Source organism: Salvia splendens, chromosome 10 (assembly GCF_004379255.2).
Source record: "Salvia splendens isolate huo1 chromosome 10, SspV2, whole genome shotgun sequence".
In the NCBI taxonomy this organism is placed as follows: domain Eukaryota; kingdom Viridiplantae; phylum Streptophyta; class Magnoliopsida; order Lamiales; family Lamiaceae; genus Salvia; species Salvia splendens.
Genome location: NC_056041.1, coordinates 14,208,605 through 14,224,941, shown reverse-complemented (window position 1 = coordinate 14,224,941; position 16,337 = coordinate 14,208,605). Strand labels below are relative to the sequence as shown.

General features: G+C 32.9%; 3 protein-coding genes across 3 annotated transcripts; 1 reads left to right on the top strand and 2 right to left on the bottom strand.

Moving 5' to 3' along the window:
* Positions 1 to 4,377: 4,377 nt before the first annotated feature.
* Positions 4,378 to 5,017, top strand: LOC121751291 (indole-3-acetic acid-induced protein ARG7-like). Its single transcript, XM_042146007.1, has one exon. It carries the CDS (start codon positions 4,429 to 4,431, stop codon positions 4,825 to 4,827), a length of 399 nt encoding a protein of 132 aa, XP_042001941.1. The 5' UTR covers positions 4,378 to 4,428; the 3' UTR covers positions 4,828 to 5,017.
* Positions 5,018 to 7,508: 2,491 nt separating this feature from the next.
* LOC121750606 (auxin-responsive protein SAUR50-like) lies at positions 7,509 to 8,251 on the bottom strand. The gene has a single exon (XM_042145172.1). It carries the CDS (start codon positions 8,107 to 8,109, stop codon positions 7,795 to 7,797), a length of 315 nt encoding a protein of 104 aa, XP_042001106.1. The 5' UTR covers positions 8,110 to 8,251; the 3' UTR covers positions 7,509 to 7,794.
* A 4,838-nt stretch (positions 8,252 to 13,089) lies between these two features.
* Positions 13,090 to 16,141, bottom strand: LOC121751041 (transcription initiation factor TFIID subunit 14b-like). Its single transcript, XM_042145750.1, has 6 exons — positions 15,873 to 16,141; positions 15,636 to 15,724; positions 15,274 to 15,495; positions 14,899 to 15,083; positions 14,644 to 14,768; positions 13,090 to 13,430 (listed from the first exon to the last, which is right to left on the bottom strand). Exons 1-6 carry the CDS (start codon positions 15,972 to 15,974, stop codon positions 13,332 to 13,334), a joined length of 822 nt encoding a protein of 273 aa, XP_042001684.1. The 5' UTR covers positions 15,975 to 16,141; the 3' UTR covers positions 13,090 to 13,331.
* Between the last annotated feature and the right edge of the window lie 196 nt (positions 16,142 to 16,337).

Below are 16,337 nucleotides of genomic sequence, written 5' to 3'. Positions count from 1 at the left end.
ACTCTTTTAAAGATAGTAAGCGACGTACAACGAAAGCACACCACATTAATTTTTATTGTCACTTAAAAAACAAAAAAAATACTCCTAATGATTGAACGGTAGCATAAATAAACCACCGCAATAACTATTTTATTTGTTAGCTATAATGATAAGATATTTCAAAGAGGCTCTCTCCACGTGAGTAACACATGGTTCATATTCAAATTACTCATGTTATAGAGGTTGATAAATTAAAATTTTGATTAACCAAAATAAAATATACCTTCAAAGTGTTCGTTCAAATAGAATAATGAGTTTATGATCAAAGAATACAGGCTAAAAATCCAGCAAAAGACGTCTTTGTGTATCGATTTTTTAAAAAGAAACTTAATATTGGATTTTATGTAGAAAATTTAATACATTACCATATTTAATTGGTAAAGTGAGGAGCTTATGATAAAATAATCTACATCTATACAATATATAAAAGAGAATGGGAGTTTTGAAGAAATTTACAAGATTGCCATTTAATTTAAAAATTATATTAAATTAAAAATGTATAATTAAAAGTTATTTAAACGTTTAATTAAAAATTAAAAATGTGTTATTAAGTGAAGTGAGTGGGAGGTTTTCTTTTTTACTGCTCACTTTTCTTTGTTCCTTTGTCCGTTTTGTTTATAGTTCTTCCTTTTGATTTGTTATTGACTTTGATTATTCTGAATTAGCCAGTTCTACAAACTTGCTGTTTTTTTTTCTTTTTAGACAGTGATTATTTCTCAGTTGAATATGATTGCTTATTGAAGAATGTGAAATATAATGGATTAATTATTAATAGATGGTTTGCTTATTTTTTATTTTCGATTGACTCAAGGGCTCATTTTTTTTTCTTTAGCCACTGCTGTTGTGTCTAGAGTTATAAGTCATGCAAGATTGAAGATTTAAGTTTGAAATGGTGAACTTAATAGTACGGTGTCTTCTACTATAAATTTTGTTTATAAAGAAAATTTTCAGAATATATGAATTACTATTTTGTAATTTAATCTACAGTAATATATTTATATTTACCAATTTTTTTCTCCATGTTGTCAACGTGTGTTCACAATTTAGTGGAATGTGGATCCTACTATTATATATTAGTTTTATAATAAAATGTGAGTAGAAATGAGTTAGTGGAATATACGGTCCACTACCAAAAATGGTAAAAGGTGAAATTAGACAAATTTTGTGAGACAGACGAAAATGGAAAAATGGGACAATCTTTGTGGGACGGAGGGAGTATTATATTTTTCAAACAGTTCAATGTTCCGTGCATAACACGGGTGATATACTAGTTAGTACTCCCTCCGTTCCTTGTTAATAGAGACATTTCTTTTCGGCACAAGGTTTAAGAATAAAGTGTTAAATAAATGGTGGAGAAAGTAAGAGAGAATAAAGTAAAAGAGATGAAGAGATAATAAAATAAAAGACAGAATTAATTTTTGCCAAAAATAAAAATTACTCAATTAAATTGGAACTTCTAAAAAGAAAAAAAAATGACTCTATTAGCATGCATAGGAGGGAGTACTAAATTCCATGCAAAAGGAGTTATAATTGGTTCGTTATTCCGAAAACTTATTGATATCCTATTATGGATATCATTAGCGGAATTGATTTAATGTTTCAAAAATGTTAATTGTCATTTCCCATATTACCGTATAGGGAAATAAGGTTAATATATTGGACACGTCAATAGTATAATGGAAATATGGGGAAATAAGGTTAATATATTGACCACGTCAATTGTATTATGGTGGTTTTGAAAAACTGTAAATCACATTAAATGGTGAAATAAATTATTTAAGATTATGGTGAAATTTTCATAAGCCATGTGACGGGGGCCTTTAAATTATTGTATTTTCACTAATAGTCGTGATTAAGTTCGAAAAACAGGGCCCCGCATATATTCCCCAAATCTTTAGACAGATTAATTAATTACTGCCATAATTAGATATGGTGAGACAATGAATCAAAAGATTCAAAACTGAAACAGGAAAATCAGCGATCTTAACGCACTTAATCAGTTAATTAGTTCGTCCACATTAATTACATTATTTTATTTTGGAAATATTCCACACTGATTTAGGGGATATTATGGAACTTAGAACTCTGATCTATTTTGTAATTTTAACCTAACTAAAACGTTGCAATGATGTTATCACTTTTGTAATTCGTTACGAAATTAGTAGTGTCCCTAATTTTTCGATCATTGTGAAGTTAATATAAGAGTAACAAGATTGTCCATCCGACTTTCGCATGCTAATCAGGCATGACTATGTTTTCAAACAAGATTAAACATATACGGAGTAATTTTCAAAATCACATTAGAATTGTGGATGTGGGAAAGTTTGTGCATTAATTATAATTTATTCTTTTTAAACTTTTGGGGCATATACATTTAATCACAATATTAATACTGTTTTACTTTCAATAAAATGTAGTTGGAATATACCATGATATAAGATGCTTAAATAAACGGCTTTTCTTTGCTCTCATATTAAACTAGGAGCTAATTTTTATCCTAAGGCCCTAATTAAGATCTTATGTTTTTAAAAGACAATAGTATTATCTATTTATAATTGAAGACGTTTTTTTTTTAAATATCACTGAATTGTAAATTTTGAATCAGATATGCCAGAATCCGAACGAAATTCAATTAATTCCGAAATGTTTGATTGTGCATTACATCATTTAAAATTAATCGCTATTATTCGTATTGCATCACAAATTACGATTGACACGGAACAAATGTCACGTGTAAGCTTAGCCACGCCTTAATTACATTTATGTACAATATTTCATGAGCAAAATAAATTAACTAAAATAAAATCAAACAGACTTATTAATTACTCACTCGGTCCAGTAATAGTGGTACTCTATAGTTAATTCAGACTAAAATTTTTAAAAAAATAGTGGAAAAAATTAGTAAAATATAAATCTCATTTTTATATATTTATATTATACTCCTAATATGTAAACGAAACGAGCTAATGGAATATGAAATCTATTTCACTTTATGATAAAAGTGAAAAGAAACCCTTATTATAAGGCGAACTAAAATGACTTAGCGAACTTTTATTGTGAAATTGAGGGAGGTAAAACTTATTGGTCCAACCTTATTATTCATTTTCATTGTGAAATTTAGGTAAAATTTATGATACTTAACTTTTTACATTTACAAGATTAATTGAATAAAGATATATAACAGCTTTAATCTCACGATTGTTTAGTAATGTTTTTCCAATAGTTTGCTGAATTAGTTGACACTCAAATAAATATTATGGATCAAAAGTCAAAACAATATAATGAATTTGTAGGTTCGTTATGGAGTACTAATTAATTGACGAGGAATGGGTCTAAAGAAATTCCACAGAAGTGTACAAGAGTGAGAGAGAGAATGAACTGGCGTATTTATAATTCTTTGCTTGGTATAATAAAATGGAATACTCATATAATGGAATGGGGGAATTATTATTTCATTCCATTTGTACCATAATTTCATTTTACCTTCGTTACATTCCGTCATACTAAGAAAAACTTTAATTTCTTAATATCAAAATTTTCATAATAAATCAGGACGTGTGTTGGAATATGGAGTAGTAATTATGGTACATTAATGCTTGAAACTAAAGATCTTAGATTCAAACTTATCAAAAACTTTAAATTTCTATTTGTTTACCTATTTCAAAATAAGATAACAATATTGGGCACTATATGATGTACATGCATAAAATTAAAAATAAACGTGTATCCATACACTAATTGTATCGGATATTTTAAAAGAAGTTATAATTTTATTCATTAATGATTTTGATTATGTCTATAGTTAGAGTTTGTTTTGATTATCAGTCTTTTAGATTCGAGAATTGAGACTTTGCATAGGTATCTATCATATGAAGCCAATTTTTATTGCGTTGGTGTCAAAATGAATTGAATAGTTATATTATGGTTTTTGTATTGATTGTAATTTCATTTTGTTTATATTTGACGTTATACACCTGTATCAGTATCGCGTTAGTCTAGATGCATGAATAAATAATTAATTCCAATCTCCCACTATCTTTTTAGTTTTGTTCCTTGTTTATTGGTAACACACAATTTAAAACCTTCGAACATATTATATGGATGCAAATTACTAGAACCTATATTTATAATAATAATAATAATAATAATAATAATAATCGATATCCATGTCAAAATAAATTTCAACTACATAATTTAAAAATGATTTAACTACGATATTACTCCATAACTATAACTAAATCTCGTAAATAGTTGAAAATTGAAGGGGTATTTCCGTCTCGCAAAACCTAATAAAATCCTATAAAATCACACCGTTATGCACAACTTCAAATCTTCAAACAGCTAACACCGATTCTCTCTCGTCACACACTCTCTCTCACCACCGCATCCATGGCGAAATGCAACAAAATCCGACACATTGTTAGAATCCATCAAATGCTAAGGTCGTGGAAGAAGAAGGCAACATCTCCAGCTCCGGTACACCGCCTTCCGCCGGACGTTCCGGCGGGGCACCTAGCGATCTCCGTCGGCGCCAGCGGCCGGAGATTCGTAGTCCGCGCAACGCACCTTAACCACCCGATCTTCCAACGCCTGCTCAGCCAGGCCGAGGAGGAGTACGGCTTCGCCAATTACTCGGGGCCGTTGGCGATTCCGTGCGACGAGACGCTGTTCGAGGAGATCCTGCGGTTTGTGTCGCGCGGCGACTCCGATATCAAGAGATGCCGGAATGAGGGCTCCGATTTTCTCGCCGGAGAAACTCGGCCGTTGCTGTACGGTTTCAGCAACTGAGATTTACACTCAATTGGACGATTTTAACCTTGATTTTTTTAGAATTTCCTCCTTTTTTGGGGGAATATTGTTTGCTAGGGAGGTGGAGAGAGGCAAAAATGTGCCATCCCTTTAGTTGATTATTGACAAAAAGACGTGATATTATAAATGTCTTTTTCTAGATAAGATATAGGAGTATTTTGAAAATTGCGAAATGTTATTATTATATTTTGCAATGAATAATTATATCTGAAATGTTATTGCAGAGACGTTTTGGAAACTTTTTAATTATTATGTAGATTAATTTGCTATATTTCATTGCGACTAGTTGTGTATATGAATAAGCAGCATCACTCCACACAAACTATTAGTAATAAAATTTGGAAATCATTCAAATAAACGAAAAAAATATATGTGACCATTTAAATATTGTATCTCACCTTTTCTTTAATTATAATTGTATGGTTGCAGTTACATATATTACATTTTTGACAGGTAGCGATCCGATTCATTCGAACATGATAATCAAATTACTAAGATACAACGACCAATGCGGGCTGGCCCACCTTCATTTCTAAGTATCATATCATACCTCTGGAGTTAGGATCCAATTGAAAATAAAGCCCATATAAATATTATAGGCAATGAGCAACTATCATCTATGGACTAAGCTCATAAGTATATAAATATATTAAGATACACTTAACTTTGAGTGATAAAAAAAATAGTAACAAAAATAATTTAGGTTAAAATATTTTTTTGTTGAATTAATTAATTTTGAGTGGATACATGGGACTCTAGTCTATATCCTATGTATGATTTTGAAGAGAATATTTTTTTTTCTTTTCTCAATTCTATACGTGGATATTCTAGTGTTTGTTGTGTATTGAATGTCCCTTAAACATGATGATGATTTTGTGCTCTTATGTATAGAAAAAAGTGCATCGATTATATTTTAATTTTGAATTTATCAGTGAACACTTTCATGTTACGAATCCCCAAAAGCATTCTATGGTACAATTGGATCCGAATAAGTTTCGGGCACCCGATCCAAGCCGGATATAGATTTGGGGTATTTGACAAAAAAGGAAGCTTCCTTTTCACATGGACGATGTAGCGGCCCGACCCGACCCGACTACACATGGCGTGGACCCAGGCATATTAGTGATGTCACGACTCAACTGTGACTCGACTCTCTAAAAATTCGAAAATCAATAGCGAGTGCCACCATATTTTAAGAAATAAGAAATTCTCAAATTTGAGATTTTTTCCACCACGTACATTTCAATTTCAATATGCAAATTTATTTTCATACACTTAATTTCTGAGTTATAATTATTTAATTTATAAAAGATGAATACAAATATGTGCTCCGTTCTATCGATTGTTTTGAAAAGTCGATAGAAGGACAAATAATTTGAAAAGTTGATAGTGTATAATAAAATAGCATATGAAAAGATGATAATTATCATCCATGCAGTTTAGTAAAGGATAAAATTATGTGAGACAATGCATTTATCTCATCAACAACTCATATTAGTGGGGGACCCAGATTTATATTGGATATATAAATATAAAACTGATTTATTTGGTTACTTGAAAAAATCTCGATGCTGTACATTGGCATGTACTTGTATTCCACAAGGACGGGACTCATCTCGTTCACAAATTACAACTCGTGATTCACACATATGAGCTTATTATATATTAATAAAAATAAAAATCAAACAGGAACTACTGTGTCCTTTTTTTTATTTAAATAAAAATCGCAGATCATGTAAACGCTAATGTTCCATATTAATTTTTAATTGATAGTACAATAAAAATAAAAAATGTTGTGTTTGTAAATGGAAGATGAATCGCTACTAATTAAGATGAGGCGTCAAGGATTGAGAGTTGAGCAGTGCGATCTGATGGAGTATACAGACTGGACTATATATCTAGTCTAGACTATCGATAAGATGCATATGTACATGTCAATCTATTTTTTAGACGTGAAATTGTAATACTGACAAAATGCATTCATTTTTTCGGTCTCTTCTTCAAGACTTCAACTATGCTGTTTTGTTTTATTCAATTCTACATCTTCTACATTTTTGTATCTCCTTCGTTTTTTTATTTTTCCATTGTGCTCTCAAATTTGACTTTTCCAGCTTCCTGCAGTAATATTAATTTTTTTTGACACATGTAGTCTAATTTAGTAATTTATGCAATCATGGTCATGTTAATAATAACTTACAAAGGAAAAAAAGTTAAAGATTTAAAGTAGAGAAATAAAATAAATTTGAGAGCTCAATAGAACAAAATATAGTATAGCGAATATTGGGGTGTATCTACACACACAGTCACATATCTTTACCACTCTGCCATACTAACAAATAATAATAATAATAATAATAATAATAATAATAATAATAATTCATTTCTTGTCAAAAACACATGTACATACACAAATACTATAAGAATAAAACTGACAGAAATTGGATGTATATATAATTCAAATATAATATTTAATAGTTAAATCTAGAACTAAACAACATAAAAGTGAAATATGTATATAGTAATTCTCGATTCAACCAAGAAGTCAAGAACATTAAATTCCGTCAAATAAATCATTCTTGTTTTTAATGAACATGAAATTCAAGTTTCTCTCTCAATAGTGGTGTAGACAAACAAATTAAATAACACCTCTTCGAGGAAACTAATTAGAACTCCCTTGTTCTTATAATCACAAATCCAACCCACAAAAAACTCAAATCATTACAAATTTCATGGGCGTCTAGGGTTAGATGATCTTCACTAAAAACCCCACAAAATAGGCTTTAAAACATATTCCCCTTAACGAAGAACAAATTAAAAAAAAAGAATATCCCAAACTAAAGAAGAGGAAAAAAAAGAAAAGAAAGAGATGTTAAAAAAAGGTTTGGAAAAAAGCAAGCATACAAACTTCTCTTGCATGGCTGCCCTTCCATCTTGACCATCTCTCTCTCATCTAAGCATAGAGGTTAGGGATTGGAAAACCACTTCCTCACAAGGGATAGTGAGGCCCATCTCGTGTCCGAACCCGAATTCCTCCTCGGCTCGTCTGAGGAGGCATTGGAACTCGGGATGGGTCAAAAACGAGATGGGAACGATGTATCTGGTCCTATTCTCGCCCACATAGACTGCAAAGTGCCCCTTGGGCACGTCCACGGGTAGGCCGCTCTCGTCGTCTACGATCCTTTTACCCAGACTCGAACACTTCTTCAAGATTTGCTTCAACATCGCCGTTTGAGCCACCTTGTTTTGTTTCTTCATAGCCATTGCTTTGATTTTTATTTTTATTTTTATTTTTGGAAATATTTTGTTTTGTTGAGAGTGTGTTTAGTGTTTTGGCAAGAAAATGAGGAAAAAAAGAAATTTGAATGTGAGGTTTTTGGAGGTGGCGGTGGAGATAGGGAATGAGGGTATTTATGAAGAAATTTAGAGGGGGTGGAGTGGACATACCACGGGGATTTAGGGTTGTGAGGAAAATGGGAAAGGACAATGTGGGGCTTAAAACCAGTTGGTGTAGTATCTCATGTTGGCTAGCATTATGGACCCTTTGAGCTTCAATTTTGTACCCTAATTAGCAAATTATTATTAATAGGATAACTTTTTGCTTCAATTTGATTTCTCGAGCTTGATGTGATTAACTAATTAAAGTGTTTGTAATTCATATTTGACTTATCTCGTGACTAGAGATTAAAAGTTGACATGACATGACATGCAATTTAATTCACTTTGTGAATTTGATAAAACACACATTATTGGTGGAGTACTATTTAGGGGTTATAAATTTAAAACAACTATTGAGAAACTAATGATTTTAAGTTTTGCACTCTGTTTATAGAGATAAGGGTGTTTGAAGACAATTTATATATGAGACATTAATTTAGGGCTTCGATTCATAACAATTTTGTCAGTTACTAAGCACTCCTTACTTATAAGTTGATAATGCGTAACGCTCACATAGAGACTTATAACCTATATGATCTTTAAATTTATCTAAATGAACTACTAACATAACTTTCACTTGAAATACTAGTTCTATAATAAATATACAAAGATATATTGCATTTTGATTTTTAATTAATAAAATAGCTTTTTTTTAAAAAAAAAATTGCACCGTTACACAACACACACATAGAAATATGATTTTAAATTAACATAAAAATCAAAATTGTTGGATGGTGGCCTGAGAACTTGGCTTTCACAGTTGCAATCGGTTTCAGAATTCAACATCAAACTTTCCGAACTAGTTGCTTCCACTTCCAACATTCTGTCTCACAACCGAATATTTTGGCAATCTTGCAACTAATATTTATTTATGTGGTTACCATAATTTTCTTCACCATTTATCTTCCATCAAAGTATAGAGATTAAATAACTATTAATTTCACCGCTTTTTAAAGAGGGTAAAATAAACCAGTTGCAATTACTAAAAAATTACTATCAATATATAATTATAACGTTCAGATACCCACACAAAGTACACATTTTCCTTTTAAAACTTGACTTAACCTTTTAATTATTTGGTTTAGAATAAAAAATCTCTCTCTTTTTCTCATCGACACGCACACAAGAATACAGAAACCATTTTCCCCAAGAAGATTTTGGTTTTTTCTTGTTGTTGGGCTTGTGATTCTGCTAAGTTATTGTCAGCTAAAAAACATCACAGTTGCTGCAGTAGAATCCATGTGAAGATGCTTTTTTCAGGTTTAATTTTGACCCTTTTTTAAATAAATTTTATCTGTACATAAACAGTGTCCAAATATACAAAACAAACTACTGCAACTGGATAAATTATAATCCCATTTCATTAACTAATTAACCGTTAAAATCCGTAGACTATAATTAATCCCATTGCTCTTACATTCTTGTCGTATTTGTGATTTTTTACTTCTTGTTTTTCGCAATAATATTTTTTCAGGATCTGATAATATTCTTATTAAATATCTCTCGATCATATCGATAATTATTGAGGAAATAAAACAGTCGTACTTTCTTGTGTACTTTCATCCTTATTTTTTAGTATTAAATTGTGCCTTAAATATTAAATTAGGAACAATTTATACTATGTTAGGATTTCTAGGTTTTTTACAATTGCACTTGCTTGTCTTTTACCCTACGTTTGAAAATACTAGTGGAGTAGTATTTCTTTTCTGGAGAACTGCAGCATTATTTATTCCACTCCAAAGTGAATCGACATAATATATAAATATAAGTATGATAATAACACTTGTGAAGATATTTTGGTCCCAACATTTGAAATCGACAACCATATTTAATTCCTCTGAAAATCCAAGATTTCACTTCTTCCAATATTATGTGCCAGATCCAACCCTTCAATTAATAATACATGATTGCAATTTGTTTTGTAATTGTGTACATAAACAATATACTAGTATAATAATGTACATTCGATGTGCCATCTAAACGACCTAATTTTCAACTCTCTCACATGTATTTTAGAACCGGAACTATCCTTTTCAAAATACAGGGGGAGCTCGCGGATGGCTTGTGAAATGACAAAAATACCCTTGACGACCGAGAAGATATCTCACGCATGATACATAGCTATAATACAACTTGATATGATCGAGGTGTGGTCCTCGTCTCATTAAACAGACTAGAAGATGTTGAATGAGAACCACCCACAGTCACAGACACTACCCCTCCCCCCACCCCACCCCCCCTACCCCCCCCTATGCCCACAGGGAAATGAAAGAAAGCTATATCTGCATGTTCCAAGGCTCAGAAAAACGTTTATGAAAATCTCTAAATAATTTCTAATAATATTAAATGTTGCAATATCTTCTCATTATGTTATATCCCCTCAAGTCCTTGACACTACATCTTTTTGTATCCTCAAAAATAATTCTCTCTCCAAAAGCACTAGGAATTTAGGATCACAGCTCCACCATATCTGTAGCCTCCCCTTTTCACTAATTTATTGCATATATAGAGAGAGTTCAAGAATGACTTGGGCTATTATATACCATTAAAATAGTAAAAATAAATGATAAGTAGTACAAACTACTCATAGAAACCATTTAAGTATATACAAAATGGTAGGTAGATCAAGTCTAGCTGAAAATATAATATGGTGGAATCCCATGTTCCAGAAATAGGTGCAGTTAAGGTTTGTGTGTGTGTGTGTGTGTGTGTAATGTAATTTTACCTTACACACTCAGCATGGACACTAAGTATGTGTGTGTGTGGTGAGGGAAGATATAAAAAACGGGGATCGCCCGTTAGTGGTCCCTCGAGTATTTTTCTATAGACCAATAAAATTGAGGTGCTCCGAAGGAGAAACTAATACATCAACCGAATTTCCCTTTTAATTTCAAGTAGAAAGTGACATAGAAATCCCTATAGCACATGAAGCCCATGTTACTCTTTCCCTAGAGCTACTTTCTTGGATATTACTCCCAACTACTTGAAACTGTTAGCTTAACTTAATTCTTCAAGACAGACCCACACTCCAAAATAACTCCCGACCCACGTGCCAAGCTCAAGCTTGTTGCAAGAAACCCTAGGTAAACCATAAAAACAGCAACAAACTAGGAATAAAATCAAGTTCTAGATAGAGTCGGGTCACAGATTTTGTAATAAACTAGCAAGAAACAGGATTTAGGGCAGGGAAGTAGATAGAAAGGAATTCGTGGAGATATACCAGAATGGGTTGCATCTGGAGGGGCCATTATTCAAAGACAACTGGGGCCTAACAACAGCTCAGAAGTCAGAAAGTACTTCATTTCAAAAGACCTTAGAGCACAAGAAGCTTGGATTTCCAACCCATAAGTTGAAAACAATTAATAGATCCCTAGACATGTAATAGCATCTGAGAAACATGAGAATGTGCCAGGGTTATATCAGGGACCCACAAAAAATGATATTGAAATCAACTCTAATATTGAAGGATAGTGATCTGTTACCTGAAATGCCGCCCATCAGATGGAGCCTAGCAACAATGAGTAGATGAGTGGAAATGGCACAACATTTAAGTCTTATCAATATTTGATGCACAGAAGTTACTCTTTACAGCAAATGCACCAAGACTTCAAAGGAACTCCGACACATACCAATATGAATGGATGCAATTTGGAATGGAAGCTACACTTTCCAGTTAATATGTTCATATAACTTATAAGCTTAAAAGTCAGAAGATATGTACTAAAGAAGGCAAAGAAAGACGGTAAAATCAGTAAAATCTGCAGAAACCATTATGCTGTGAATACCATATACACATTGCTATCTTTAGTTTACCAGAAGAGTATCAACTAGGCAGTGGAACATATATTTACATCTATCGAGCAAATGGAAATTACTTATGACCCCATGGAAGCCTCAAGAACCAATACTTTTAAAAGAATATGGAGCATTTGATATTTGCCACTGTGAAGCCCACTGGAAAACATTATCATGTTCAAGTCACACTTTGTATTAATGATGCAACTTCCTTGCACCTAGGTTAGTCAAATCCCAAAGTACGATGTCCAGAAAGTTTTCTGATTTGACAAAGTACAGTTCCATTTACAATAATTTCACGGACGGTACAATAGTTAGTACAAGAAGTCCGACATATCAGAATTCTTGAATGAGGAAACGTGAAAAATGTCTCAGTTTTTCCACAGCGCCTATAACACAAGAGGTAGAACTCAACAATCTACTTTTTCATGAGAAAACATACAGACTAGTAAATAGTTATAGCAAAAGACATTTTCTTTTCCGGGGGTGGGGGTGGGGGTGGGTAACAGAATAGGTATTATACCAAGAACTGGATCAGAATATCCATAAACACCTCAATATGCAGAATAGAAACAAAACTTATCCAGTTACAGTCCATGCATAGGTAGGTCACTCTAATCATCGCAGTAAGACAAACAGATTTTTTTAATAAAAAAAGATTCGCCTGACTTTTATCATCCCCAACTTAACTAACAGGGTGTGATAGAGAGAGATCACAACCCACCCACAGGGATAAAGCAAATAATCCTAAAGATACAGATACTTATTCATTATCTTTTGGCACTATGCACGCGCACCAATATAATTGCATAATAGTTCTACGAGTATCATCTCCGTGCAAAACCAAATGTATTGCACACAGAGCCACTATGAGCTAGCTTCCAACAAAAAAGGGAAATCAAAATGAAGGAAATCAAAATCTGTTTGCAATATAAATATGTAATTAAGTAAGACAGAATGAACACACACCGCAAACTGTTAAACTGTTTCAAAGTGTAAGTACATTCTTAATTAAGCTTGAGAAAGATAAATGATTATTTACTGCTTCTCAATGTGAATAAATTGTTATATTCATCATTTCATCTTGACAAAACATGCAGCAAGGAGCTGAAAATGGGAAAGTACAAAATTCCCTTCAGCAGAGCGAACCAAGAGATCAAGGTATACTCATTATATATGACTGAAAAGAACTCTTAATTTTTAGACTCTCCGTATGGTAAAACGTAATATCTTTCATGAGATACAATAAACATTTACATATCAGATGCCGTTTTGAGTTGCTGCTGCTGCTGTTGCTGCTGTCCGTCAATCAAACTCAACTGCCGTCTGAGTCTTGCAATATGTCCTTGCACCTAAGCATTCACACACACTGTCAAAACTAGAGGTGAGCAAAAAAACCGAAAATCGAATATCCGAACCGAACCAAACCGAAATTTTGAAATTCGGTTCGGTTTTTTTGGTTTTTCGGTTCGGTTCGGTTTTAAAAATACAAAAATTTCGGTTTTTCGGTTCGATTCGGTTCGGGCAAAAAAAAAAACTGAAGAACCGAAAAACCGAATTATATTTTAAATATAATATTATATATATTAATTCTATTAATTTAGTATATTATGTCATATATATAATATATATTCTATTAATTTTATATTTATATTCTATTAGTATATATAAAATAATATATATATATATATATATTAATATATATATTTTTAGTTTTTTTTTTAAATTTCAGTTTTTTCGGTTTTTTCAGTTTTTTAAGTTCGGTTTTCGGTTTTCGGTTTGGTTTCAATTTTAGCCTAAATTCGGTTTTTCGGGTTCGGTTCGGTTTGGGCGAAAAACCGAACCGAAACATGAATGCACACCCCTAGTCAAAACATGATATTTCTTTCACCACAACAGAAAATGAATATATGCATGGACGTGTGTTGTGCAAAGCTCCCATTTCATATAATTAAGATGGGAAAATGGCTAATAATGCACTATTGATTTATTCAAAGATTGCACAATGTGTTATTTGAATCACAATCCGTAAACATCGAAACATAGCAACCATGAAAGATGACTATTGTTGTTGTAATATTATTTTGCTTTTATTGAAGGGGCTGTTGGGATACGACTAGCTCCTAAACTGAATTCCCTTTGGCCCAACAATGGAAACAATATACAGTGTCTGATGGAAATTTTGAGTTATACATATATCTGATATTCTAATTTTTGTCATCATTTCCCTTCAAGCATAACGAAGCAGTTTTTATCAAATACTAGGCAGCATGTGAAACCATTTAACTTCTCAATTGTACCTTCATCATTTCCCTTCTATATGTTCAACATTTAACTAGCAAAAGTCAATAAACAAATATCGCACACATCCCACATATTAAATCTTATCATCACTTTAACTATATACTTTTTGACAGTTTCCATGCTTTAATTCTTTGCTCTTAGTTTTAATTTTTCAAAGAGATAAACTCAATCACTTTAAAGTCAAGATCCACCATCTAAAAAACTTATATGATCAGATTATTAATATTTCATGTAGATGCCTAAAGTCTATACTCTTATAACCTGCTCGCGAGCTGCAGCAAGTCTTAGCAGCTCATCCGCCTCAGAAAATTTGGAAAACCACTGGTTCAGGGGATTGTGATCTTTGGTGCCACCTCTGTTCCTGTTCTCGAGATCCTCAATAGGCACTGCAAGAACACATTTAAAAATAGCATCTTGAAGCCCAGTGACGTGGAGCAAAAGATATAGAACGCAAATACCATAAAAAATGCAGTGATAGCAAAACCTTTACTAACCAATACTATAAGCAGAACTTACAAGAAGGCAAAGTAAAGCCCGCAGGCAGTCTAGGCACAATAACTGCAGGATGATGCTGCAACCGGGCAAAGAGAGCCTCAGAAGGCTCTGAAATAACAACTTCATCATAAGATTCCACAACAACAGGCTTCTTCGTGGATAGAGGACCAGACTCATCCTCAGGATATAACTTCAAATGATGAAACCTATAAACAATTCAAATGACAAAATACAATCTTATTTGGAATTCAATCAAAGAAAGAAGGCTCGAATTCAAGACTATGTATATAACTATATATATTGTGTGTGTGTGTGAGCGATACAGTTGGTAAGACTGGTCACTGGATAGGACTGCTCTTATGCTATACACGTATATGGCATGGAAAAACAACTCACAAATGCAATGGCTTATCGGAAACATCACTTTGAAAATGAAGAGTTATAGCGACTTCAAATTCACCCCATCCTGATTCTGATAACTCAAAAGGAGGGCTATCAATAATCCTTGTGGGATTATTAAAACTTGAATGCAGCTGAAAAACGGCACGCTTAACCACCACTCCTAGGTCCTCATTGGTCGATCCACGGACATAAACTGTCCATTTATGTGACTGGTACCTAAAAAACACGAAATGAAACAATGCAGAATCAAACCAGAAGTTTATCAAACACCACAAACTTACCAAAAAATAGGACTGAAAATGATGAAAAATAGTCAAAGTAAAAATGACGGAATAAAAAGAAAGAAATACACTTACTCGCTCGCCTTCTTACCAAGCCAAAATGCAATGTTACCATACACAATGGGTACACAAATTTCTGTATCTTTAATCTTTTTAGCCAAATTCTACACAACCAGCAAAAAAAATCAAAAATTCGAAAGAAGATAAGGAACTAAGGACTTCGATTCAACTTCGAGTTTCAATATTAACATCGAATTTTGCATAGCAATCGAATTATTAAAAAAAAAAACAATTCATAACAGTGACAATCACCTTTTTTTCACTGTCATCTGAGGATTTAATTATTTTTGTGCGCTGCGATTTTGGCATCGAACCACTGGCATCCGATTGTTCAGCTCCATTCTTCTGAGGCATTTTGCAATTCAGCCGAAAAAACCCCCAATTCTGATCGAGCTGAAAATTAGGGTTTTCAAATTGCAATTAGATCCAATGTACGAATGTACGGAGAAAGATAAGAGTAACCGGATCTATCTAATCTGCTACGGAAAGGTTTGCCTTTAGGCAACCTATCAACCAATGATAGTCAGCCAAATTTATTTGCAATTTAATATAGCTTAGGGACAAAAGGTGATTCGCTCACCCCAGGCGCCCCCATAACCCGGCCCGACATCGCTATGGAGGGGTTCAAACACGGTACCTCAGCGGCCCATTAGGTGGGAGGAACTTACACTGGTAACCAGCACACAAGGAGCCACCACAGTGGTGAAACTCCCACAC